This window comes from Triticum dicoccoides, chromosome 1A, assembly GCF_002162155.2.
Source record: "Triticum dicoccoides isolate Atlit2015 ecotype Zavitan chromosome 1A, WEW_v2.0, whole genome shotgun sequence".
Lineage (NCBI taxonomy): Eukaryota > Viridiplantae > Streptophyta > Magnoliopsida > Poales > Poaceae > Triticum > Triticum dicoccoides.
Window position 1 is genome coordinate 573,085,143 of NC_041380.1, and position 26,580 is coordinate 573,111,722.

The following is a 26,580-nucleotide window of genomic DNA, read 5'->3' on the forward strand; positions in this document are numbered from 1 at the left end:
CATCAACGTGGATGTACGATAGCACCACCTATCGGAACCACGACAAAAACATCCGTGTCTCCAATTGCGTTTGAATTCTCCAAATCCTTCCCTTTACATACTTGCAAGTTGCATGCTTTACTTTCCGCTGCTCATATACTCTTTGCATTCTTACTTGATATGTATTGTGTTTGTTAAACTAGTGCCTAAACTCCACTTCAACTTAAAGAAATTAAAAACTGCAACTTTTGGCACTTAGTGTCTAATCACCCCCCCCTCTAGACACCTCTTCTCGATCCTTTTAATATGCCCATCCATATTCCATGGCATGTGAGCACACGCGGATCCCCATCCCTCCATGGAAAGAGAAATAAAGGCCGAAATCCCAAGCTGATAGCTTGTCCCGGCCAGGTCCGCCTACCATGGGCTCCACCTGTCGGTGCAGAAGCAACACAACTATTTGATTAGATCAACTGTTCAGATTGGTCGGGTGTGAACTAAGCATTCACCAAGTCCAATTTTTATAGAAGTAGAAATATATTTTTGCCGAGTTATTTCAGTTGAATTGAGAACCTTTTCACATGAAAAAGCTTTGGATGTTCAAAAATATAAACTATGAGAAGTTGGATCTTCAAAGCCAAAGTCCTACAGTACCAAGGATCCGAAGTCTCTGCTCCTAAAGGGGGAGTTGGTAGGCTGGTACGGTTTATTTTCGTCCCACCTCACACCACCCCTCCCACTGGTTTTATCTCTTTAGAAACAATAAAAATACCATTCCACCACTCCTCCCACCACCGAGCACCAAATCAATTTTGAAATCAAGCGATTAATGCAATTAATAGGTAGCTAATTAATTATACATGCAATTAATTAAGTATGTTTAAGTAAAAAATCACATCAAGTCAATTTGGCAATCAAGCCATTAATGCAATTATAGGCAGAAAATTAATTACATGTGCTATTAATTGAGTCTTTTTAAGTAGGGATTTTTCACGGCAAATCGGCCATCAAATTAATCTGGAAATCAAGCCATTCATGCTATTAATAGGCAGACAATTCATCACACCTGCAACTAATTAAGTATATTAAGTACGGATTTTTCACATCAAATCAATTTAGAAATCAAGCCGTGATAGAGGCGAAGGTGCCCCGATGTTTCGATGAGACGGTGGCTATCATTTTTTGTTGGAGTCGACCTTGACGATCCAGCTACGAATGTACGAGACATCGCGCCTTAGCAATCGCTAAACCAACTTCCGAGGGGTTATTGACCGCGCCGGAGCACGATCACCCTGACCACGAGGGTCTGTTTCCTGCGAGAAAACGAAGAACAGGCAAGAAACTGAGATTCCAATCTGGATATTGCGAATATAAGAGGAAAGATTTATTAATGAAGGTAGGGTTCTGTGACGCCTTTGTCTGGTGGTTGAACACAAACGAAGTACGCGAAGTTACAGCTATGGCGAACTTTTAATCTAAACAAAACTCAAAGTCTAAACGACGCCCTAAGGGTTGTATATATGGAGAAGAGGGGGGAATTTCGTGGCCCTTGGAGGAGGGGTTCGAAACCAACCCTAACTCTTGTTTCCCCACACATACGGACTCTAAAAACAGCCTATACTTAAGTATTTTGAAAATACATGGGCCTGGCCCAATAATAAGTTGACGCAGCACCTAGAATAGCCTCTGAAATGAAAATTATGAAGTGGCATCTTGTATATTTCGTTCAAGGCTTCATGCACTCATTATGGTGGCTTCAATGACCTGAAATCATCACTTGAAACTCCGTTCTTGTTTCCCTTGCGCAGCCATCAACTCCATGCTTGTTCTTGCTCCAATGATCATCCTTCTCCAAGCTAGGCCCTTCATTTGTAAGCAAAACAAATGTATCCAATTTAGGCAACATCATATTCTCATGAACATTAGAATCATTAGCAAGAAACGAAAGTACCTGATAATTTGATTGACGTGCGCGAGCTCTAGTAATTGGTTCAGTATGTATAGCAGCAGGGGATGTGGGTGTAACAATGGTATTGATGTCCTCATCATCCTCCCCTTCTTGAAATGAAGTCGTCCTCGACGGAAGCTCATCTTCCTCACCCAAATAAGGCTTCAAATCTGCATTTATAAAAGTGGGACTAACCCCAAAATCTGCAGGCAGCTCAAGTTTATATGCATTATCATTTATTTTCTCTAACACCTTAAAAGGACCATCGGCACGTGGTATTAGCTTTGATTTGCGCAAATTAGGAAATCTATCCTTACGCAAATGTAACCAAATAAGATCTCCAGGTGCAAACACAACATGTTTTCTATCCTTTTCTCCAACAAGTTTATATTTAGCATTCATACGCTCAATGTTTTCCTTAGTTAACTCATGCATTTTTAAGAACAATTCATCACATTTTTTAGCATCAAAATTAACCTTCTCCGAAGATGGAAGAGGCAACAAATCAATGGGTGCACGAGGTAGGAAACCATACACAATTTGAAAAGGGCACATCATAGTAGTAGAATGCAACGAATGATTATAAGCAAATTCAATATGAGGTAAGCATTCTTCCCGCATTTTCTTATTATTCTTCAAAACAGTCCTAAGCATAGTAGACAATGTTCTATTGACTACATCAGTTTGGCCATCAGTTTGGGGGTGACAAGTAGTACTAAAAAGCAATTTAGTCCCCAACCTAGCCCATAAACATCTCCAAAAGTGGCTAAGAAATTTAGTATCATGATCTGAAACAATAGTATTTTGCACACCATGCAAGCGAATAATTTCATGAAAGAACAAATCAGCAACATTAACAGCATCATCAATTTTATGACATGGTATAAAGTGTGCCATTTTCGAGAATCTATCCGCGACAATCAAGGTAGTCAGAGTCGGGATTCGGAGTCGGATCGATTTTCCTTAGACAGAATCGAGTCGTAGTATCGAGTCGTGGAATCGAGGATTCTACTAGATTTACTCAAATAAGATATTTTGTATCCACGGAAGAAATTTATATGGGTTCTATAGAGTTTTGACACTAAATATGGAGCAAAGACGTACACATCAATGCTAGTTCTATTCCACTTCTTTTATGGCTAACCTACTATTAGCTTGGATGTATGTAACATATATGAGAGGCAAATATATAAAACATTGAAATCTTTGACGCATGAAATTTACTTACGAGTTTTTTACAATACGTGAATAGCCGATCACTTGTATATCCACCCTGTAGTGCTTAACCTTGAAGGGTCTTGCTCTCCTTCTCTGATTAATCTTGATGCATCCTCCTTCCCACGCCAATTCCATTTGTCGACAAGTCTGATCCTAAATTTTGATCTAGGTTTTGAGAGCCAGATCAAAGGTGTCGGCGCCTAAGCATTTGGGCTTGGGAGGGGAATAAAGGGCCATGAGGCATGCAAAAATGGTTTGGATGATGGCATACTATTCTGCTACAACTAAACAAACAGCTTAGATAAATTAGTAGAATCGGGCATAGTCCATACAACAGTCGGGATTCTACAGTTTTGTACATGATTCTATGATTTGGATCGTGACTCAACATGGATTCTACCAGATCCGGATTCATAGTGGGACTTGGATCAACATTGTTCCGTAGGGTCGTGAAGTCGTAGGATTCTAGGAGTCGAGTCGGGATTCTGACTACCTTGGCGACAACAAATATGCTTTCCCTCCCCTTCTTTGTTCGAGGTAAACCTAAAACAAATTCCATAGATATATCCTCCCAAGGAACACTAGGTATAGGCAAAGGCATATATAAACCATGAGGATTGAGTCGCGACTTAGCTTTTTGACATGTATTGCAGCGAGCAACAAGACGGTCAACATCTCGTCTCATCTTTGTCCAAAAGAAATGTGTAGCAAGTATAACCTCTGTCTTCTTCATGCCAAAGTGCCCCATTAATCCTCCTCCATGCGCCTCCTGCAACAACAAAAGACGAACAGAGCTAGCTGGAATGCATAGCTTGTTAGCACGAAACACAAATCCATCGTTAACGACAAACTTGTTCCATGTTCTACCTTTTTTACAATTCTGCAACACATCTTTAAATTCAGCATCATGCACATATTGATCTTTGATGGTCTCCAAACCAAATATTTTAAAGTCAATTTGTGAAAGCATAGTATAATGACGAGATAATGCATCAGCAATAACATTTTCTTTACCCTTCTTGTGTTTAATGACATAAGGGAAAGTATCAATGAATTCAACCCATTTAGCATGTCTACGGTTCAGTTTTGCTTGACTTTTAATATGTTTCAAAGATTCATGGTCAGAATATATAACAAATTCTTTGGGCCATAAATAATGTTGCCATGTTTCTAAGGTCCGAACAAGAGCATATAATTCTTTATCATAAGTAGAATAGTTCAAACTAGGCCCACTCAATTTTTCAGAAAAGTATGCAATAGGTTTGCCATCTTGTAATAACACAACTCCTAATCCAATTCCACTAGCATCACATTCAAGCTCAAAAGTCTTATTAAAATCAAGAAGTTTGAGTAAACGAGCATGGGTCAACTTATCTTTCAATACCGTGAATGCTTCTTCCTGTGCGGTACCCCAAACAAAAGACACATCCTTCTTTGTAAGCTCATTGAGAGGTGCAACAATGGTGCTAAAATCTCTCACAAAACACCTATCGAAACCAGCAAGTCCAAGAAAACTACTGAGTTGTGTGACCGTTTTGGGCTACGGCCAACTCTCAATAGCTTCAATCTTGACTTTATCAACTTCAATTCCTTGTGGAATAACAACATAGCCAAGAAAAGATACTCAGACGGTGCAAAAGGTCCACTTCCCAAGGTTACCAAACAAACATGCATCACATAGAGCAATAAAAACAGCACGTAAATGTTCTAAATGTTCTTCCAAAGATTTGCTATAAATAAATATATCATCAAAATAGACTACCACAAATGGTCCAATGAAAGCACGTAAAACTTCGTTCATTAGTCTCATGAAAGTACTAGGTGCATTAGTTAACCCAAAAGACATGACTAACCACTCATATAAACCAAACTTAGTTTTAAATGTTGTTTTCCATTCATCTCCTAATTTCATATGAATTTGATGGTATCCACCACGCAAATCAACTTTGGAGAATATTGTAGAGCCACTCAATTCATCCAGCATATCATCTAGCCTAGGAATAGGATGACGATAACGAATAGTAATATTATTAATGCCTCTACAATCAACACACATACGCGACGTACCATCCTTTTAGGAACTATTATAATAGGAACAGCACAACGACTAAGAGATTCACGTATATAATCTTTGTCGAGCAGCTCCTGTACTTGACGTATAATCTCCTTCGGTTTGGTACAATATGGTGCACGGTTTGGTAGTGATGCACCGGGAATTAAGTCAATTTGATGCTCAATCCCTTGAATAGGTGATAATCCCGGTGGCAAGTCTTGTGGAAAGACGTCAACGAACTCCTGCAAAATGTTACTAACAATAGGGGGCAAAGAGGAAGGCACGTCATCGAATGAAAATAATGCCTCTTTGCACACAAAAGCATAGCAAATAAATATGCTGAAATCTAGCTCATCAGTATTATATTTTGTGGCAAGTAAACATGCACTTTTAAATTTAATTTCAGAAACAACACTAGATGGTTTATTATCAGGTTTCATGTGTTGCTCAAATTCTTTTGCCACAATCTGATTTTCACTCTTTTTTTTCTCATGTTTTGCTTTATTAGCTCTATTAATATCATCTTTTAAAATGGAATCAGGAGTCATAGGAAGCAAAGCAATATTTTTATCCTTATGAACAAGAGTATAATGATTGTTTCTACCATGGTGTACAAGATTTTTATCAAATTGCCATGTTCTACCAAGTAATAAGGAACATGCTTGCATAGGTACCACATCACAATCAACATAATCAACATATGTAGATATACTAAAATGCACACCAACAGTACGTGTTACCTTAACCTTGCCGCTGTTGTTGAACCATTGGATGTAGTAAGGATGTTTATGTGGTCTTGTGGTGAGAGATAGATTCTCCACCATCTCCATGCTAGCCAAGTTGTTGCAGCTCCCTCCATCTATGGTGACTTGAACAGAATGTTCCTTCACAACTCCCTTTGTATGGAACAAATTATGCCTCTGATTTTGCTCAGCTTGTGTAACCTGCACACTCAAAACACGTTGAGCAACTAAACATTCATACCTATCAGCATCTTTAGTAGCCATGTATTGTGTCTCATGATCAGAATCATCTCCACTGTGTTCTTCACTTGTAATAAGAGTCAAAGTCTCCTCATCATAGTCACTAGTGGACTCATACCCACCATCCTCAGTAACAATCATCACACGCTTAGATGGGCATTGTCTCGCATAATGACCTCCACCCGTGCAACAACGACAAATAATATCATGTGTTTGCCCTATTGATGCCATGGATGAAGAAGAGCTTTGTGCAGGCCCAGAAGGTGTGCTCTTGGCAGATAGTGATGGTTATGCCTACTTTCTTGTATCATGGTTGGCGGTGGCAGCTGGCGGAGGCGCCGGTGCAGCAGAACGTGTGGAAGTAAAGGATGCACGCGGTGTCCATGATGAAGGTCGACCTGCAGAAAAGTTAGTTCGTGCCAATGCTTGTCGATCCTGCACTTCACGTTCATTTTTACAAGCAAGATGGAATAAATGAGTGATATTATTATACTCCTTATACTATAGAATGGTCTAAATCTCTTTATTTAATCCACCCATAAAACGTGCAAGTATAGCTTCATTATCCTCAACAATACCACATCTAATCATGCCAGTTTGTAATTCCTGATAATATTCTTCTACAGAATTTTTCCCTTGTCTTAAACGCTGCAATTTTTGAAGTAATTCACGTTGATAATATGGTGGAACCCAACGAGTACGCATAGTGGTTTTCAAAGCTGCCCAAGTAGCTGGAATATGATATAATCTACAATTTTCAGACCACCAAACACATGCAAAGCTAGTGAAAGCACAAACAGCAGCAGGAACACGTCTCTCCTCAGGATATAGTAAACATGTAAATCGTTGTTCAGTTTCTAACTCCCAAGTAAGATATATATCAGGAACATATCTACCCTCAAATGGTGGAATATTCAATTTTAGTTTAGGAAGATGGTCATGATCTCGTACCTCAGGTGGTGCACTCGTACCGTTGCGATGATATGCAAGAGGATGACCTGGTGATGGTGGTGCTGGTGGTTGCACATAATTCTGATTTTGATCAACCTCATCCTCGTAATGGTCCTCCACGTATGTAGTAGCCGCAGGAGCTACAAAAGAATTAACAGTAGGTACAGCGGCACCAGAAGTTTGACCAGGCTCAAGGGGAACGCGCTGTGCTCGTCCCACTTGATTTGGAAGGCGTTGTTGTTGTTGTTGTTGTTGTTGTTGTTGTTGTTGTTGTTGTTGTAGAGGTGTGACAGGTGCAGCGGGCGGTGGTTGTGGAAGACGCGCAAGCAATTCATTAAAATTGTTATCGAGCTTTCTTTCGAACACCTACTCAATGCCATCTATCTTCTCCATGGCCTCTTCAAATCTATTTAGCACATCTTCCACCTGTCCACTCATCATTTGCTTAAACTTATCATGTAACTCTTTGTTCGTCATGTTCTCCCAGTCAGTCTCGTCGGCTTGTGATCCTGCCATGGTTAGCAACAATAGAAACACACAAGAATATGATCCTACAGACTATTAGGAAGTGGTGCTGGTGTGTCACAAATCCGTCAAGCAAATATCAAAATCTTACCAGTTCTTACCAAGCAGCAGGTGGTGATCATCAACCGTTGTAGTCAAAACTCTCAAAAGCTTGAATAGAGCGATTGCCAGGGAGAGTCAAACACACGACGTAGATGTATGTGGAGCTAGGAAGACTTATAATATGGTAGCAAAAAGGGTCAGCAATAATCAATTCAGAGATGCAAAAGTTGAATAAACGCTCAACGACGGTATTGTGTTGGTCCTAGGCTAGACCGTACCAGAGACGCGAGCCTAGAACACGAACAAAATCATAGCGCGGCACGTAAACAAGTGAGGAGCACTCTCTGAATTTTTTTCCTTGTTTTCACTTTTTTTGCACTTCTTTTTTCCTTTTTTTGCTCCGCAATAATTTTTTTTCGAAAAAGTCTACAAATGGTCTCAAAACTGCCTAGCCAGAGTTTTTCAGACTTAGTTTTTTTAAACTGGAACTATTTTTCTACTGTGGGTATCAAGAAAGTCCTACTTTGTCACGACTCAGAGTATGGCGTGATATGAAAATCCAAAACAGAGTAACAAAATACTGGACTCGGATTAGGACTGAAGGCGGAGATGAATCTGGTGGAACTCGGACTGGTGGCGGCGATGAATCTGGTGGAACTCAGACTGGTGGCGGATATATGTTGCAGGTGGACTCGGATTGGCGTGATGGCAGCGAATAGGTGGTGGCGTATATGGACTCGGATTGGCGGTGAATATGTGGTGGTGTTATATGGCAGTGGCGATGAAGTTGGTGCGGTGGTGGTATACGACAGCAGTGATGATGATGATGATGCGGTGGTGATATATGGCAGCGGCAACGTGAAAACCTGTGAACAGAACTCGAAACTCTAAAGGACTAGACGCTAAGACCAGCAACTTGACACGACGATGCAACCACAAATTCAACAAAGCAAATACAGAAAAGCATTATGCAAAGGCTCAGATTGGTTCGGATAGGATGAACTAACCCTAATTTTTTTGGCTTTTTCGTGGACTATAGGTATAAAGAATAAACTCGATCTAAACTACGAAAAACTGTAAAATCTCACCAAGCAACCTGTAAATCTGTTACCACTTGATAGAGGCGAAGGTGTCCTGATGTTTTGATGAGACGGTGGCTATCGTTTTCTGCGGGAGTCGACCTTGACGACCCGACTACGAATGTACGAGATATCGCGCCTTAGCAATCGCTAAACCAACTTTTGAGGGGTTATTGACCACGCCGGAGCATGATTAACCTAACCACGAGGGTCTGTTTCCTGCGAGCAAACGAAGAATAAGCAAGAAACTGAGATTGCAATCTGGATATTGCGAATATAAGAGAAAAACTTTATTAATGAAGGTGGGGTTCTGTGACACCTTTGTCTGGTCGTTGAACACAAACGAAGTACGGGAACTTGCAGCTATGGCGAACTTTTAATCTAAACAAAACTCAAAGTCTAAACGACGCCCTAAGGGCTATATATATGGAGGAAGAGGGAGGAATTTCGTGGCCCTTGGAGGAGGGTTCCGAAACCAACCCTAACTCTTGTTTCCCCACACATACAGACTCTAAAAACAGCATATACTTAAGTATTTCGAAAATACATGGTCCTCGCTCATCTAGAATAGCCTCTGGACGAAAATTATGAAGTGACATATTGTATATTTCGTCCAAGGCTTCATGCACTCATTATGGTGGCTTCAAAGTCCTGAAATCATCACTTGAAACTCCGTTCTTGTTTCCCTTGCGCATGCCATCAACTCCATGCTTGTACTTACTCCAATGTTCATCCTTCTCCAAGCTAGGCCCTTCATTTGTAAACAAAAGAAATGTATCCAATTTAGGTAGCATCATATTCTCATGAACATTAGAATCATTACCAAGAAACGGAAGTACCTGATAATTTAATTGGCGTGTGCGAGCTCTAGTAGTTGGTCCAGTTTGTATAGCAGCAGGGGTTGTGGGTGTAACAATGGTATTGATGTCCTCTTCAAGCCACTAATGCAATTAATGAACAGACAGTTAATTATGTGTGCTATGATATCTATCAATATTTCTCCTATATAAGAATTCTAATATCCCACCTAAAACATTCACCAAAAGCACACAACTCTTGCATTACCAATTTTATATTAATTGAAAAATCCAAGAGCCCTGCTAGTGTCGCTAAGAGAAAAGTTATACATAGCAATGGCGAAACTCCTAAGCATAATGTTGGTCCTTGCCATCGTATCAGTAACCGTATCTGCTGACGAATGCGAGCAGGACCGAATAGACATGAAACGGGAGTGTCGGCGCTACCATACATGGCCAGCTGAGCCAAAACTCATCCCATCATAGGCATGTTGCGCCATGTGGCAGAGGGCAAGCGTACCTTGCCTTTGCAAAGATGTCAACAAGGATAAAATGAAGGTATTATGCATGGAGAAGGTTGTGTTTGTCGTCAAGTATTGCAAGATGCCATTCACGCCTGGATCCAAGTGTGGAAGTAAGTGAAATTAATGCTATGTTAGCCATATTCAAATAATACAATTTGGATTTATGCATATTTCTTCATGTTATATAGAGATGCTCTTTTGAATTCATATGATTGACAAATATTTTTGTATTGAATGTTTTTTCAGTCGACACCATTCCTAATCATGCTTGATATATGGGTACTATGAGGAGGAAGCAATGGATTTAGTTCATTTTTCTGCCTTCACTATAACTTCCTTCTAAGATCTATAATGTGAGGGCTTGAGCTGAGAAATGTTTGTCCTGCACAAACTTTGTAAAAAATAGTTTGAAACTTATAATAAAGTTTTCTCCTTATATATCATCGTATCTTTCAAGGTGTAGGTTCTCCCACACAATTTGTTGATTTGCTGAGATTTGTAATTTGCTCCATGCTTTCTTGGAGAAGTCTAGCTGAGAGCACAATTGAGAAGATACTAAAAATTCCTCAATAAACTTCTCTTTTCCAAGCATGTTTACAAAAGACCCATCATATGTCACAATAAAAAACCCACCATGTTTGATGTATTGCATACGAATGTTTTAAATTGTTGTGAAAAAGCTTCACTAGTGGACTTTGCTTCTGGCGTCCACTGTGATGTCAGAACCTCTAGCTCAACATTATATTTTACTAGTATAGTACCCCGTGCATCGCTATGTATCGATCATACATACTATAATTGATCATACATACTATAATTTCTTAATCAAAATAGATGCGGTTTAAGGCCTGAACCCGGACAGAAGCGGATAACAATGCAGCCAGCCGGACTTATCATAAAACCTGGCATTATTTTAGACCCAAGCGCGACCATAATTAGTTGTTAGGCAAAATTTCTGCAAGACGCAGAAAAAGATAGGAAAAGCCTTAAGAATTTTTTTGAAGCACCGACGAAGCATTATTATTGTTGTCGGTGGAGTCAATAAAATTTGGTTCTTATTTAAGGTAATCATGTCAGTTTGATTTTGCTATCTTTTTAGTCTTTCTATTGTTCATTTTTCTGTTTTCCTTTTGATTTTCTTTTTTTTTTCTGTTTTTCTTTTTCATTTTTATTCTTGTTTTTTCAATTTGCGAAAATATTTTAAATTCGTGATATTTTTCTTTTTTATTTCCCTTTTTCGTTTTAAATTTGCAAATATATTTTTTCAAATTCTTAAACAATTTTTGAAATTGTGAACAGTCTTTTGAAATCATTAACAGTTTTTCATACACATGATATTTTTTGAAATTACGTACATTTTACTTTTCACTATTTTGCGAATTTTGTTTTGAAATTCGGGAACATTTTTTGTTCATTGAATTTAAAAAAATATTCATCAATGTAAAAAAATGTTCAACAATTCAAAAGAGTTCATCATATTCATTGTTTGTTCAGATGATTTAAAACATGTTCATTAAAAGTCAAAATTTGTTCACTCAATTGCAAAAATGTTCATCAAATTACAATTTTTATATAGATTTTCCGAAATGCTCATCAAATTCAAAGAAAGTTAATTGAAATGAAAATTTCTTCATCCATTTTTGCCAAAAAAATGTTTTTGAAAACAATTTTTGTTCATAAATTTCAACCAAATGCTCATTGAATTTAGAATTTGTTCTTGAAATATAAAAATGTTTATCATTATAAAAAATTTGTTCGTGAAAATTGAAAAAGTTCATTCTTTTAAATCGCCAACATTTTTTGAGTCAAAGAAATTTTTTGGCAATACACAATTCAAAATGTTTTTAAATTTTCGAACCAATACCGTATTATTTTAATATATAATAAAAAAGGAAAAAGGAAAAAGGAAAAATAAAAACGAAAACGAAAATAAAAGTGGGTGCCCCGGCCCGCGCATGGGCCGGCCCAACAGGGCGCCGGGGCGCGGAAGGGGAGCAAATTTTATCTTTATCTTTATCTTTATCTTTACCTCTTTACCTAATATGAAAGGACGGATTGTTTCTCCACTTTTTTTGGTCCATCAGATGTTTTTAGAATGTTTTACATTTTTTCGTCTGTCACCGTTTTACATTAAAAAAATAAAAATTACTCTATATCGGACTCGAACCATGTCCACTTAGTTTCAGCAGCACAACACCAACCAGTCCACGTACCAAACATACTGCACACAGTAGGTAGGAAGCTCTATATTTACATGCTTTCTTAGCGCGCGCCCTATTGGGCCGGCCCATTAGCGGGGAGCCCCTATTTTCTTATTCCATTTTCGTTATTTTTTCCTTATTTAAAATAATTTGCGATTTCAGAAAATTTTCAAAAGGGAATATGAATTTTGAAAATGCTTCAGAAAACCATGAGCCCTGTTAGGCTGGCCCATGAGCGGGGAGGGACGACACCAGTTTTATTATTTTGTTTTTTCTTTTTATTGTTTTCTTCTTGAAAATAATTTGGGATTTCAGAAATGTTTCAAATTTCAAAAGAAAATGTAAAATTTTAAAAATGTTTCAGAAGTAGTAAAATGTTCATGAATTTGAACAAAGATTTCACGAATTTAAAACATGTTCATGAATTTTTAAAACAATCTTCACAAAATTAGAAAAAATAACCATGAATTACGAAAAAAAGTTCATCAGTTCAAAAAATGTTCGGTGATTCAAAATCGTCATACATAGTAATTATTATATATCAATATTATATACTAATTATTATATATCAATATTAAAGGAAGGAATGATTCTTCCCTCCAATTTTAGTTTCATCCATCATCTATCTCCCAATGGACCATAAGACATTTCTGTTTCTCCTACACGTGGGCCGAGCTAGGCTGCTCCACACTTTTTTCTTTCTTTGATTCAGTTGTGGATCAGCGAAAAATAATATGTTTTTGTTTCGTCCCTACATGGGTTGAGATGGCCCTATTCCAAAACATCCTTTTCTTTCTTTTCAATTGATCGTGGCATGGACGTGAGAATGGAATCACGAAGTCGCAAACTGAACTGTAATCATTTTGCAAAGACAGCATGATTGAAAGCATCATTCTTTTCTATTTTGGGAAAATTTGTTGTGGGTCATAAATCAAATAATGATTTATATTTTAGCCTAGACTAGGGAACTTAATTAAATTTTCTCCTGTTATAACGCACGGGCATTTTTGCAACGCACGGGCATTTTTGCCAGTTTATAAAATAGGACGTTTTTTCTCGTACCTTGATAAAATAGCACACCTTTCTTTTCATTTGGCTAGATGGCACACTTTTTCTTCATGGCTAGATAAAATGGCACAAACTGACTTTTTTTCTCAATTCTCAGATATGGGGCTACATGTCATAATATCGTGGACGATTTTGCCATTTGGTCTTTTTTGCCTGGTTAACTGGGCGATCGATCAAAACAGGGAAACGAGCGAGGAAGACAGGCCGCCGCCTCGCCGGCTTCCGCACACATGCACTGTTGGAAATATGGCAGGTATTGCAATTAATATAATTCTGAATTTATATGAGACTGATGACAAGGACAGATCTAACAGATTTATACATGCAATCACGTGGATGAAATCTAGCAGAGTAAATGAAATCGACATGGACTGAAGTTTCATAACAAGATCACATAAATATAACCGATCACAAAGGATATCTTACAGCGGGGTTGATGATGAGATCGCAGTGAAGACGGGGATGTCGATGGAGAGTTGATGATGAACTGATTGCAGTGCAGACGGACGTAGTCGAAGAAGATTGAGCAGCCGTGCGGATGCACTGCCCAGAAACTTTATCGCCCGGCTACCCGTGCAGGTCGACGGCAGCAGCGCAGATGAGAACGGGTTAGGGTTGTGTTTTTGTTCGAGTGTCTCTGGCGAGAAGGATGTCTCCCTCTTATAGACTCGGATGGATAAACCCCGCGCAGCACGATCTGCCTATATCCTAGGATCCGCCCCCTGGGATATCTCCATCACGAACGAACCTGTAACCGCACGCAAACGTGCGAGTCTATCCTCGGTTCGTGCGTGAGACAGACGCGGGTGGATAAGAGTAAAAACTGCGCGATAAAAATAACAAAAAAATGCATTTTATTAGGCCACGGTCGCGCTCGCCTCGCCAAAGTCACAAGTCACGCGTAATTAAACGCGAATAAATGCGAAATGCGAGCGAGCGCGCGCATGTGTGCGCGTGTGGTGTACACTTGCATCTTTAGTCATCCCAATCAATGGAACCATGAGAGGCCCCCTTATAAGCAGGTAAAACTCTTGCTCCCTTAGCGATGTGGGACTAAACTCCCACATGGCTGTCCACCCCCTTGATTTCTCTCCAAATCTGAAATTAATTTGGGCCCAATCTCTGTATAAAGCCCATTAATTCCAACAATCCCCACCAAGAAGTCAAGGTCTGCAATTTGTTCTCATCTGGCTTTTATATACCAGTTTTAAAAGTATAGACCCGTCTCGGGTTGAACTATACCTAGCACTCCATGACCCACTCCTCTTACAAATAGGCAATGGACACTGCCTTGAATTGCCAGTCTTGTGTAGAAGAGATTCACCTGAAAGCATCAAAGATACTAGGCCGCCTTGATCCACGCCTAAGGTTTGGAGCGTTATGGTCGTGCTCCCTAGTCCCTTAGTGAGCTCATTAGAGATCACCCAAACCTCATGTACTGCGACCTCACAGCTAAGCTCACATAGGTGTGTTCTTTCAAGAATACCCTGCAGGACGGTATCTTTCCGAAGTGTTTCGGCATTAGAACATATTAAGACAGAAGTCAGCCTCCCATGCAGTACTTAGAGTACTCATCTCAGCGGGAAATGGAAGATACATATGTACTCTCTCCTGTTGCTCCAACAACTTATTTTTCCCTTTTCCTAATTCACGGGATCTCCGATCACATAGGCCGGGTTTTTGTAGTTGTGCAACTTAGGTGGGTCTCAAGCCCATTTCCCTTGATGCTCCATCTATCACTGAACGTGATAGCCCCTTTGTAAAGGGATCCGCCAGGTTTTTGGTAGTGTTAATATAATCAACGGCGATCACTCCTTTACATCTCAAATTCCTGACGGATTTGATGCGCCGTTTCACATGTCTTGATGACTTCAGATTGTCCTTCGAACTTTTAACCTTAGTGATCACGGTTTGGTTATCACAGTTCAGAAGGATTGCCGAAATTGGTTTTTCAACCATTGGCAAATCACTCAAGAGTTCACGCAGCCACTCTGCCTCAACAGTGGTTGAGTCAAGTGCTACAAGTTCAGCCTCCATAATAGACCTCGTCAAGATAGTTTGCTTGCGAGACAACCAAGAGATTGCAGCACCGCCAAAAGTAAATATATATCCACTAGTGGCTTTGATCTCATCTGCATCTGAGATCCAGTTAGCATCACTATACCCTTCTGGTACATCAGGGTACCCTGTATAGTGGAGCCCATACGTTGTGGTTCCTCTCAAATACCTCATTACTCGTTCCAGTGCAATCCAGTGATCATTTCCCGGATTTGAATTAAACCGGCTCAATTTGCTAACCGCAAATGAAATGTCAGGTGTAGTTGCAGCAGCAAGGTACATGAGAGAACCAACTATTTGGGAGTATTTTAGTTGCTCGACCCCTTGTCCTCTGTTCTTACAAAGCTTTAGACTTGGGTCGTAGGGAGTTGGAGATGTTCTAGAGTCCTCAAAACCAAACCGACTCAGGATTTTCTCCACATAATGAGACTGACTTAATGTAATCCCATTCTCATTCATTTGCAGCTTTATGTTTAAAATAACATCCGCCTCTCCCAAATCTTTCATATCAAAGTTTTGAGACAGAAAGGATTTAACATCATTTATAACATCCATATCGGTCCCAAAAATTAATATGTCATCAAGGTATAAGCATAAGATTACACCCTTACCCCCACCATATTTATAGTACACACTTTTGTCTCCTTCATTCACCACAAAGCCTTGCGAAGTGAGAGTTCTGTCAAATTTTTCATGCCACTGCTTCGACGCCTGCTTGAGGCCATAGAGTGTTTTCTTCAATCTACACACCATGTTCTCTTGCTCGATTGCTACAAAACCATTAGGTTGCTGCATATAAATTTCCTCATCAAGCTCTCCATTTAGGAAAGTCGTCTTCACATCCATTTGATGGATTAGGAATTTATAAGATGCTGCTAGAGCAATCAGCACCCGAATTGTAGTCATCCTAGCAACAGGCGAGTATGTATCAAAGAAATCCTCACCTTCCTTTTGGGTAAAACCCTTGGCCACGAGTCTAGCCTTATACTTTTCAATGGTACCATCAGGTCTTAACTTCCTTTTAAATATCCATTTACAACCAATAGGGTTACAACCCATCGGTCGTGGAAAGATTTCCCATGTTCCGTTAGTGAGAATGGAATCCATTTCACTTTGGACTGCCTCCTTCCAATCATCAGCATCTAGGGATGCATATGCTTCAGAGAGAGTTCTGGGAACATCATCCACGAGGTACACAGCGAAGTCATCTCCAAAGGACCTTTTAGTCCGTTGTCTCTTGCTCCTTCTGGGAGCTACTTTGCTATCACCCTCCTTAGTTGGATTATACAGAGTTACAAAAGGAGTACTTTCCGGTTCAGGCTTGGGTTCAAATTCTCTTTGTATAGTTGGTTGACTAGTGGATGCTCTATTTTCCTTCATTGGAAAGATGTTCTCAAAGAAGGTAGCGTCTCGAGATTCTATCACAGTGTTAGTGTGCACATCAGAAAACTCGGACTTGACTACCAAGAACCTATAAGCGTTGCTATTATGTGCGTAACCTAGAAAGATACAATCAACAGTCTTATGTCCCAATTTTCGTTTCTTGCATACAGGTACATTAACCTTGGCTAAACAGCCCCAAGCACGTAAGAAATGCAGAGTTGGTTTGTGTCCTTTCCATCCTTCATATGGAGTTGTATCTCCTTTTTGTGAAGGAACTCTGTTGAGAACATAACATGCAGCCAACACAGTCTCTCCCCACCATGACTTAGCTAAGCCGGCACTGTCCAACATGGCATTTACCAAGTCCGTAAGTGTTCGGTTTTTGCATTCAGCCACTCCATTTGATTGGGGCGAGTAGGGAGGGGTTACCTCATGGATAATTCCATGCTCCGCACAAAATTCAGCAAACTCATGTGAGACATACCCTCCCCCTCTGTCAGACCTTAAGCGTTTGATCTTCTTCTCTAATTGGTTTTCTACCTCATCTTTGTAGATCTTAAAGCAGTTCAATGCCTCATCTTTCATTTTTACTAGATAAATATGACACCACTTAGTCGCATCATCTATCAATGTCATCATATATCTTTTCCCCGCCTTAGTCAAAACTCCATTCATCTCACACAAATCTGAATGGATTAAATCTAGAGGTGAAAGGCTTTTCTCCCCAATAGGTTTAAACGGTTTTCGGGGTTGCTTTGCTTGCACACAAGCCTGACACTTAGATCCACGGACTACCGAGACATTCGGAATTAAATTAAGCTTGCATAACCGAACAATGCGATCAAAATTTATATGACATAAACGAGTGTGCCAAACAGCAACATCTCCAACATTTATTCCAGAATGTGAAGAACAAGATAGATTGTTTACGACATTACAGTCGTCTAGAATAGAAAGGCGGAACAAGCCACCGCTGTTATAGCCTTTTCCAATAAACAAACCAAATTTTTTAATAACAAACTTATTCGACTCAAACACCAGCTTGTAGCCATCACGGCACAGCAGTGAACCAGAAAGCAGGTTCCTATTTATTCCTGGGACATGCCGGACGTTCTTCAGCGACAAAGTCTTCCCCGAGGTAAGCCTCAGGTCAACTCTACCGGTTCCACGAACGGTTGCCCTTGTTTCGTTCCCCATCAGGATGGTGGAACCGCTGCAAGCCTGATAAGAAGAAAACAAGTTGTAGTCAGCACAAACATGCACATTAGCTCCAGTATCTATCCACCAATCAGTGGATTGACATGCAAGAAAGACACTAGGGACATACCTAGATCCTCCACCTGCCTCGCTAAAGACAACATTCGCAGATGGCTGGCCTCCTTCCTTCCTGCCTTTGCGCATGCGGCACTTCCTCGCTATGTGCCCAGGCTCACCACACATGAAGCAGTTGAAGTCACCCTTTTCTTTCATCTTCTTCTTAAAGCCGGTGCTTTGTTTTGCCTTCCCTTTGTTCTTGTAATTCTTTGCACCGGAACTGCCGGCCCCACTTTGCACGACATTGGCATTCAGAACCGGCTAGGGAGGAACTTTTTCCGCATATTTCTCTTTGGCCTTTTCCTCAACATCAAGAGTGGCGATGAGACTTTCCACGGTCATCACCTCCCTCTTGTGTTTGAGAGTGGTGCCAAAGCTCCTCCAAGATGGAGGTAACTTGGCAATAATGCCCCCACCACAAACTTGTCAGGCAGAACGACTCCAAAACCAGCGAGTTCCCCCACCAGGAGCTGGATCTCATGGGCTTGTGTCACAACCGAATTATTATCGACCATCTTAAAATCGTGATACAACTCATTAACATACAGTTCACGCCCAGCATCCGACTCTCCATATTTCCTGTCGAGCGCTTCCCAAACAAGGGCAGGACTAGCAAAGTTCATATATATGTCACAAAGCTGATCGGTTATGAGGGAGAGAAGACAACCCATGGCCGTGTCTGAAGACACCTCAAAATCACGCTGTTGTTCTTCCATGAGTGGCCTCTCAACGGTGCATGAAATCACCCACCACAAGTTCATGCTCATAAGCCAGAACTTCACACGGGGGTGCCATCTTTTGAAGTTCTCACCCCCAAACCTCTCAGGTTTCATCACATCGCTTGGTCCAGCCATTGCACAGTAATAAAGTTTCTGGATTGTTGGAAATATGGCAGGTATTACAATTAATATAATTTCAAATTTATGTGAGACTGATGACAAGGACAGATCTAACAGATTTATACATGCAATCACGTAGATGAAATCTAGCAGAGTAAATGAAATCGACATGGACTGAAGTCCCATAACAAGATCACATAAATATAACCGATCACAAAGGATATCTTACAGCGGGGTTGATGATGAGATCGCAGTGAAGACAGGGATGTCGATGGAGAGTTGATGATGAACTGATCGCAGTGCAGATAGACGTAGTCGAAGAAGATTGAGCAGCCGTGCGGATGCACTGCCCAGAAACTTTATCGCCCGGTTACCCGTGCAGGTCGCCGATGCCGGGGAAAGTCCGGAGACTACTGCTCTCCTCGCCCTGCTGCACGGCAGGGAGAGGATCGGCGAAGGTCGACGGTGGCGGCGCAGATGAGGACGGGTTAGGGTTGTGTTTTTGATCGAGTGTCTCTGGCGAGAAGGACGTCTCCCTCTTATAGACTCGGATGGATAAACCCCACGCAGCATGATTTGCCTATATCCTAGGATCTGCCCCCTGGGATATCTCCATCACGAACGAACCTGTAACAGCACGCAAAGTGCGAGTCTATCCTCGGTTCGTGCGTGAGACAGACACGGGTGGATAAGAGTAAAAACTGCGCGATAAAAATAACAAAAAATGCATTTTATTAGGCCACGGTCGCGCTCGCCTCGCCAAAGCCCAAAGTCACAAGTCACGCGTAATTAAACACGAATAAATGCGAAATGCGAGCGAGCGCGCACGCGCGTGTGTGCGCGTGTGGTGTACACTTGCATCTTTAGTCATCCCAATCAATGGAACCATGAGAGGCCCCCTTATAAGCAGGTAAAATTCTTGCTCCCTTAGAGATGTGGGACTAAACTCCCACATGGCTATCCACCCCCTTGACTTCTCTCCAAATCTGAAATTAATTTGGGCTCAATCTCTGTATAAAGCCCATTAATTCCAACAATCCCCACCAAGAAGTCAAGGTCTGCAATTTGTTCTCATCTGGCTTTTATATACCAGTTTTCAAAGTATAGACCCGTCTCGGGTTGAACTATACCTAGCACTCCATGATCCACTCCTCTTACAACTAGGCAATGGACACTGCCTTGAATTGCCAGTCTTGTGTAGAAGAGATTCACCTGAAGGCATCACTGATACTAGGCCGCCTTGATCCACGCCTAAGGTTTGGAGCGTTACGGTCGTGCTCCCTAGTCCTTTAGTGAGCTCATTAGAGATCACCCAAATCTCATGTACCGCGACCTCACAGCTAAGCTCACATAGGTGTGTTCTTTCAAGAATACCCTACAGGACGATATCTTTCCGAAGTGTTTCGGCATTAGAACATATTAAGATAGAAGTCAGCCTCCCATGCAGTACTTAGAGTACTCATCTCAGCGGGAAATGGAAGAAACATATGTACTCTCTCCTGTTGCTCCAACAACTTGTTTTTCCCTTTTCCTAATTCACGGGATCTCCGATCACATAGGCCGGGTTTCTGTAGTTGTGCAACTCAGGTGGGTCTCAAGCCCATTTCCATTGATGCTCCATCTATCACTGAACGTGATAGCCCCTTTGTAAAGGGATCCGCCAGGTTTTTGGTAGTGTTAATATAATCAACGGCGATCACTCCTTTATGTCTCAAATTCCTGACGGATTTGATGCGCCGTTTCACATGTCTTGATGACTTCAGATTGTCCTTCGAACTTTTAACCTTACTGATCACGATTTGGTTATCACAGTTCAGAAGGATTGCCAGAATTGGTTTTTCAACCATTGGCAAATCACTCAAGAGTTCACGCAGCCACTCTGCCTCAACAGTGGCTGAGTCAAGTGCTACAAGTTCAGCCTCCATAGTAGACCTCGTCAAGATAGTTTGCTTGCGAGACCTCCAGGAGATTGCAGCACCGCCAAAAGTAAATATATATCCACTAGTGGCTTTCATCTCATCTGCATCTGAGATCCAGTTAGCATCACTATACCCTTCTGGTACATGAGGGTACCCTGTATAGTGGAGCCCATACGTTGTGGTTCCTCTCAAATACCTCATTACTCATTCCAGCGCAATCCAGTGATCATTTCTCGGATTTGAATTAAATGGGCTCAATTTGCTAACCGCAAATGAAATGTCAGGTCTAGTTGCAGCAGCAAGGTACATGAGAGAACCAACTATTTGGGAGTATTTTAGTTGCTCGACCCCTTGTCCTCTGTTCTTACGAAGCTTTAGACTTGGGTCATAGGGAGTTGGAGATGTTCTAGAGTCCTCAAAACCAAACTGACTCAGGATTTTCTCCACATAATGAGACTGACTTAATGTAATCCCATTCTCATTCATTTGCAGCTTTATGTTTAAAATAACATCCGCCTCTCCCAAATCTTTCATATCAAAGTTTTGAGACAGAAAGGATTTAACATCATTTATAACATCCATATCGGTCCCAAAAATTAATATGTCATCAACGTATAAGCATAAGATTACACGCTTACCCCCACCATATTTATAGTACACACATTTGTCTCCTTCATTCACCACAAAGCCTGCCAAAGTGAGAGTTTTGTCAAATTTTTCATGCCACTGCTTCGGCGCCTGCTTGAGGCCATAGAGTGATTTCTTCAATCTACACACCATGTTCTCTTGCCCGGTTGCTACAAAACCATCTGGTTGCTGCATATAAATTTCCTCATCAAGATCTCCATTTAGGAAAGCCGTCTTCACATCCATTTGATGGATTAGGAATTTATAAGATGCTGCTAGAGCAATCAGCACTCGAATTGTAGTCATCCTAGCAGCAGGCGAGTATGTATCAAAGAAATCCTCACCTTCCTTTTGGGTAAAAGCCTTGGCCACGAGTCTAGCCTTATACTTTTCAATGGTACCATCAGGTCTTAACTTCCTTTTAAATATCCATTTGCAACCAATAGGTTTACAACCCATCGGTCATGGACAGATTTCCCATGTTCCGTTAGTGAGAATGGAATCCATTTCACTTTGGACTGCCTCCTTCCAATCATCAGCATCTAGGGATGCATATGCTTCAGAGAGACTTCTGGGAACATCATCCACGAGGTACACAGCGAAGTCATCTCCAAAGGACCTTTTAGTCCGTTGTCTCTTGCTCCTTATGGGAGCTACTTCGCTATCATCCTCCTCAGTTGGATTATACGGAGTTACAAAAGGAGTACTTTCCGGTTAAGGCTCAGGTTCAAATTCTCTTTGTATAGTTGGTTAACTAGTGGATGCTCTATTTTCCTTCATTGGAAAGATGTTCTCAAAGAAGGTAGCGTCTCGAGATTCTATCACAGTGTTAGTGTGCACATTAGAAAACTCGGACTCGACTAGCAAGAACGTATAAGCATTGCTATTATGTGCGTAACCTAGAAAGATACAATCGACAGTCCTATGTCCCAATTTTCGTTTCTTGCATATAGGTACATTAACCTTGGCTAAACAGCCCCAAGCACGTAAGAAACGCAGAGTTGGTTTGTGTCCTTTCCATCCTTCATGTGGAGTTGTATCTCCTTTTGATGAAGGAACTCTATTGAGAACATAACATGCAGCCAACGCAGCCTCTCCCCACCATGACTTAGCTAAACCGGCACTGTCCAACATGGCATTTACCAAGTCCGTAAGTGTTCGGTTTTTGCGTTCAGCCACTCCATTTGATTGGGGCGAGTAGGGAGGGGTTACCTCATGGATAATTCCATGCTCCGCACAAAATTCAGCAAACTCATGTGAGACATACTCTCCCCCTCTGTCAGACCTTAAGCGTTTGATCTTCTTCTCTAATTGGTTTTCTACCTCAGCTTTGTAGGTCTTAAAGCAGTTCAATGCCTCATCTTTCGTTTTCACTAGATAAATATGACACCACTTAGTCGCATCATCTATCAATGTCATCATATATCTTTTCCCTGCCTTAGTCAAAACTCCATTCATCTCACACAAATCTGAATGGATTAAATCTAGAGGTGAAAGGCTTTTCTCCCGAATAGGTTTAAACGGTTTTCGGGGTTGCTTTGCTTGCACACAAGCCTGACACTTAGATCCATGGACTATCGAGAAATTCGGAATTAAATTAAGCTTGCATAACCAAATAATGCGATCAAAATTTATATGACATAAACGAGAGTGCCAAACAGCAACATCTCCAACATTTATTCCAGAATGTGAAGAACAAGATAGATTGTTTACGACATTACAGTCGTCTAGAATAGAAAGGCGGAACAAGCCTCCGTTGTTATAGCCTTTTCCAATAAACAAACCAAATTTCGAAATAACAAACTTATTCGACTCAAACACCAGCTTGTAGCCATCACGGCACAACAGTGAACCAGAAAGCAGGTTCCTATTTATTCCTGGGACATGCCAAATGTTCTTCAGCGACAAAGTCTTCCCCGAGGTAAGCCTCAGGTCAACTCTACCGGTTCCACGAACGGTTGCCCTTGTTTCGTTCCCCATCACGATGGTGGAACCGCTGCAAGCTTGATAAGAAGAAAACAAGTTGTAGTCAGCACAAACATGCACATTAGCTCCAGTATCTATCCACCAATCAGTGGATTGACATGCAAGAAGGACACTAGGGACATACCTAGATCCTCCACCTGCCTCGCTAACGACAACATTCGCAGATGGCTGGCCTCCTTCCTTCCTGCCTTTGCGCATGCGGCACTTCCTGGCTATGTGCCCAGGCTCACCACACACGAAGCAGTTGAAGTCACCCTTTTCTTTCTTCTTCTTCTTAAAGCCGGTGGTTTGTTTTGCCTTCCCTTTGTTCTTGTAATTCTTTGCACCGGAACTGCCAGCCCCACTTTGCATGACATTGGCATTCAGAACCGGCTGGGGAGGAACTTTTTCCGCATCTTTCGCTCTGGCCTTTTCCTCAACATCAAGAGTGGCGATGAGACTTTCCACGGTCATCACCTCCCTCTTGTGTTTGACAGTGTTGAAAAAGCTCCTCCAAGATGGAGGTAACTTGGCAATAATGCCCCCCACCACAAACTTGTCAGGCAGAACGACTCCAAAACCAGCGAGTTCCCCCACCAGGAGCTGGATCTCATGGGCTTGTGTCATAACCGAATTATTATCGGCCATCTTAAAATCGTGATACAGCTCATTAACATACAGTTCACGCCCAGCATCCGACTCTCCATATTTCCTGTCGAGCGCTTCCCAAACAAGGGCAGGACTAGCAAAGTTCATATATACGTCACAAAGCCAATCGGTCATGAGGGAGAGAAGACAACCCATGGCCGTGTCTGAAGACACCTCAAAATCACGCTGTTGTTCCTGCGTGAGTGGCCTCTCAACAGTGGGTGAAATCACCCACCACAAGTTCATGCTCATAAGCCAAAACTTCACACGGGTCTGCCATCTGTTGAAGTTCTCACCCCCAAACCTCTCAGGTTTCATCACATCGCTTGGTCCAGCCATTGCACAGTAATAAAGTCTCTGGACTGTTGGAAATATGGCAGGTATTACAATTAATATAATTCCAAATTTATGTGAGACTGATGACAAAGACAGATCTAAAAGATTTATACATGCAATCACCTAGATGAAATCTAGCAGAGTAAATGAAATCGACATGGACTGAAGTCCCATAACAAGATCACATAAATATAACCGATCACAAAGGATATCTTAAAGCGGGGTTGATGATGAGATCGCAGTGAAGACAGGGATGTCGATGGAGAGTTGATGATGAACTGATCGCAGTGCAGACGGACGTAGTCGAAGAAGATTGAGCAGCCGTGCAGATGTACTGTCCAGAAACTTTATCGCCCGGCTACCCGTGCAGGTCGCCGATGCCGGGGAAAGTCCGGAGACTACTGCTCTCCTCGCCCTGCTGCACGGCAGGGAGAGGATCGGCGAAGGTCAACGGCGGCGGCGCAGATGAGGACGGGTTAGGGTTGTGTTTTTGTTCGAGTGTCTCTGGCGAGAAGGACGTCTCCCTCTTATAGACTCGGATGGATAAACCCCACGCAGCATGATTTGCCTATATCCTAGGATCCGCCCCCTGGGATATCTCCATCACGAACGAACCTGTAACCGCACGCAAACGTGCGAGTCTATCCTCGGTTCGTGCGTGAGACAGACGCGGGTGGATAAGAGTAAAAACTGCGTGATAAAAATAACAAAAAATGCATTTTATTAGGCTACGGTCGCGCTCGCCTCGCCAAAGCCCAAAGTCACAAGTCACGCATAATTAAACGCGAATAAATATGAAATGCGAGCGAGCGCGCGCGCGTGTGTGCGCGTGTGGTGTACACTTGCATGTTTAGTCATCCCAATCAATGGAACCATGAGAGGCCCCCTTATAAGCAGGTAAAACTCTTGCTCCCTTAGCGATGTGGGACTAAACTCCCACATGGCTGTCCACCCCCTTGACTTCTCTCCAAATCTGAAATTAATTTGGGCCCAATCTCTGTATAAAGCCCATTAATTCCAACAATCCCCACCAAGAAGTCAAGGTCTGCAATTTGTTCTCATCTGGCTTTTATATACCAGTTTTAAAAGTATAGACCCGTCTCGGGTTGAACTATACCTAGCACTCCATGATCCACTCCTCTTACAACTAGGCAATGGACACTGCCTTGAATTGCCAGTCTTGTGTAGAAGAGATTCACCTGAAGGCATCACTGATACTAGGCCGCCTTGATCCACGCCTAAGGTTTGAAGAATTACGGTCGTGCTCCCTAGTCCTTTAGTGAGCTCATTAGAGATCACCCAAATCTCATGTACTGCGACCTCACAGCTAAGCTCACATAGGTGTGTTCTTTCAAGAATACCCTGCAGGACGGTATCCTTCCGAAGTGTTTCGGCATTAGAACATATTAAGACAGAAGTCAGCCTCCCATGCAGTACTTAGAGTACTCATCTCAGCGGGAAATGGAAGATACATATGTACTCTCTCCTGTTGCTCCAACAACTTGTTTTTCCCTTTTCCTAATTAACGGGATCTCCGATCACATAGGCCGGGTTTCTGTAGTTGTGCAACTCAGGTGGGTCTCAAGCCCATTTCCCTTGATGCTCCATCTATCACTGAACGTGATAGCCCCTTTGTAAAGGGATCCGCCAGGTTTTTGGTAGTGTTAATATAATCAACGGCGATCACTCCTTTACGTCTCAAATTCCTGACGGATTTGATGCGCCGTTGCACATGTCTTGATGACTTCAGATTGTCCTTCGAACTTTTAACCTTACTGATCACGGTTTGGTTATCACAGTTCAGAAGGATTGCCAGAATTGGTTGTTCAACCATTGGCAAATCACTCAAGAGTTCACGCAGCCACTCTGCCTCAACAGTGGCTGAGTCAAGTGCTACAAGTTCAGCCTCCATAGTAGACCTCGTCAAGATAGTTTGCTTGCGAGACCTCCAGGAGATTGCAGCACCGCCAAAAGTAAATATATATCCACTAGTGGCTTTGATCTCATCTGCATCTGAGATCCAGTTAGCATCACTATACCCTTCTGGTACATGAGGGTACCCTGTATAGTGGAGCCCATACGTTGTGGTTCCTCTCAAATACCTCATTACTCGTTCCAGCGCA

General features: G+C 41.6%; 1 protein-coding gene and 1 pseudogene across 1 annotated transcript in view; one reads left to right on the forward strand and one right to left on the reverse strand.

Annotated features, from left to right (window-relative positions):
* LOC119337759 (3-ketoacyl-CoA synthase 5-like) overlaps positions 1-24,460 on the reverse strand; it is a 30,657-nt gene extending 6,197 nt beyond the window's left edge. Inside the window, exons 1-6 of the mRNA XM_037609977.1 lie at positions 24,426-24,460; positions 23,619-23,825; positions 8,957-8,997; positions 7,133-7,272; positions 5,939-6,142; positions 3,864-3,914 (exon numbers count right to left, since the gene is read on the reverse strand). Coding sequence (XP_037465874.1) covers positions 3,864-3,914; positions 5,939-6,142; positions 7,133-7,272; positions 8,957-8,997; positions 23,619-23,825; positions 24,426-24,460 — 678 coding nt within the window. The remainder of the gene's footprint in view (positions 1-3,863; positions 3,915-5,938; positions 6,143-7,132; positions 7,273-8,956; positions 8,998-23,618; positions 23,826-24,425) is intronic.
* LOC119357302 lies at positions 9,912-10,217 on the forward strand (annotated as a pseudogene).
* Positions 24,461-26,580: the final 2,120 nt, after the last annotated feature.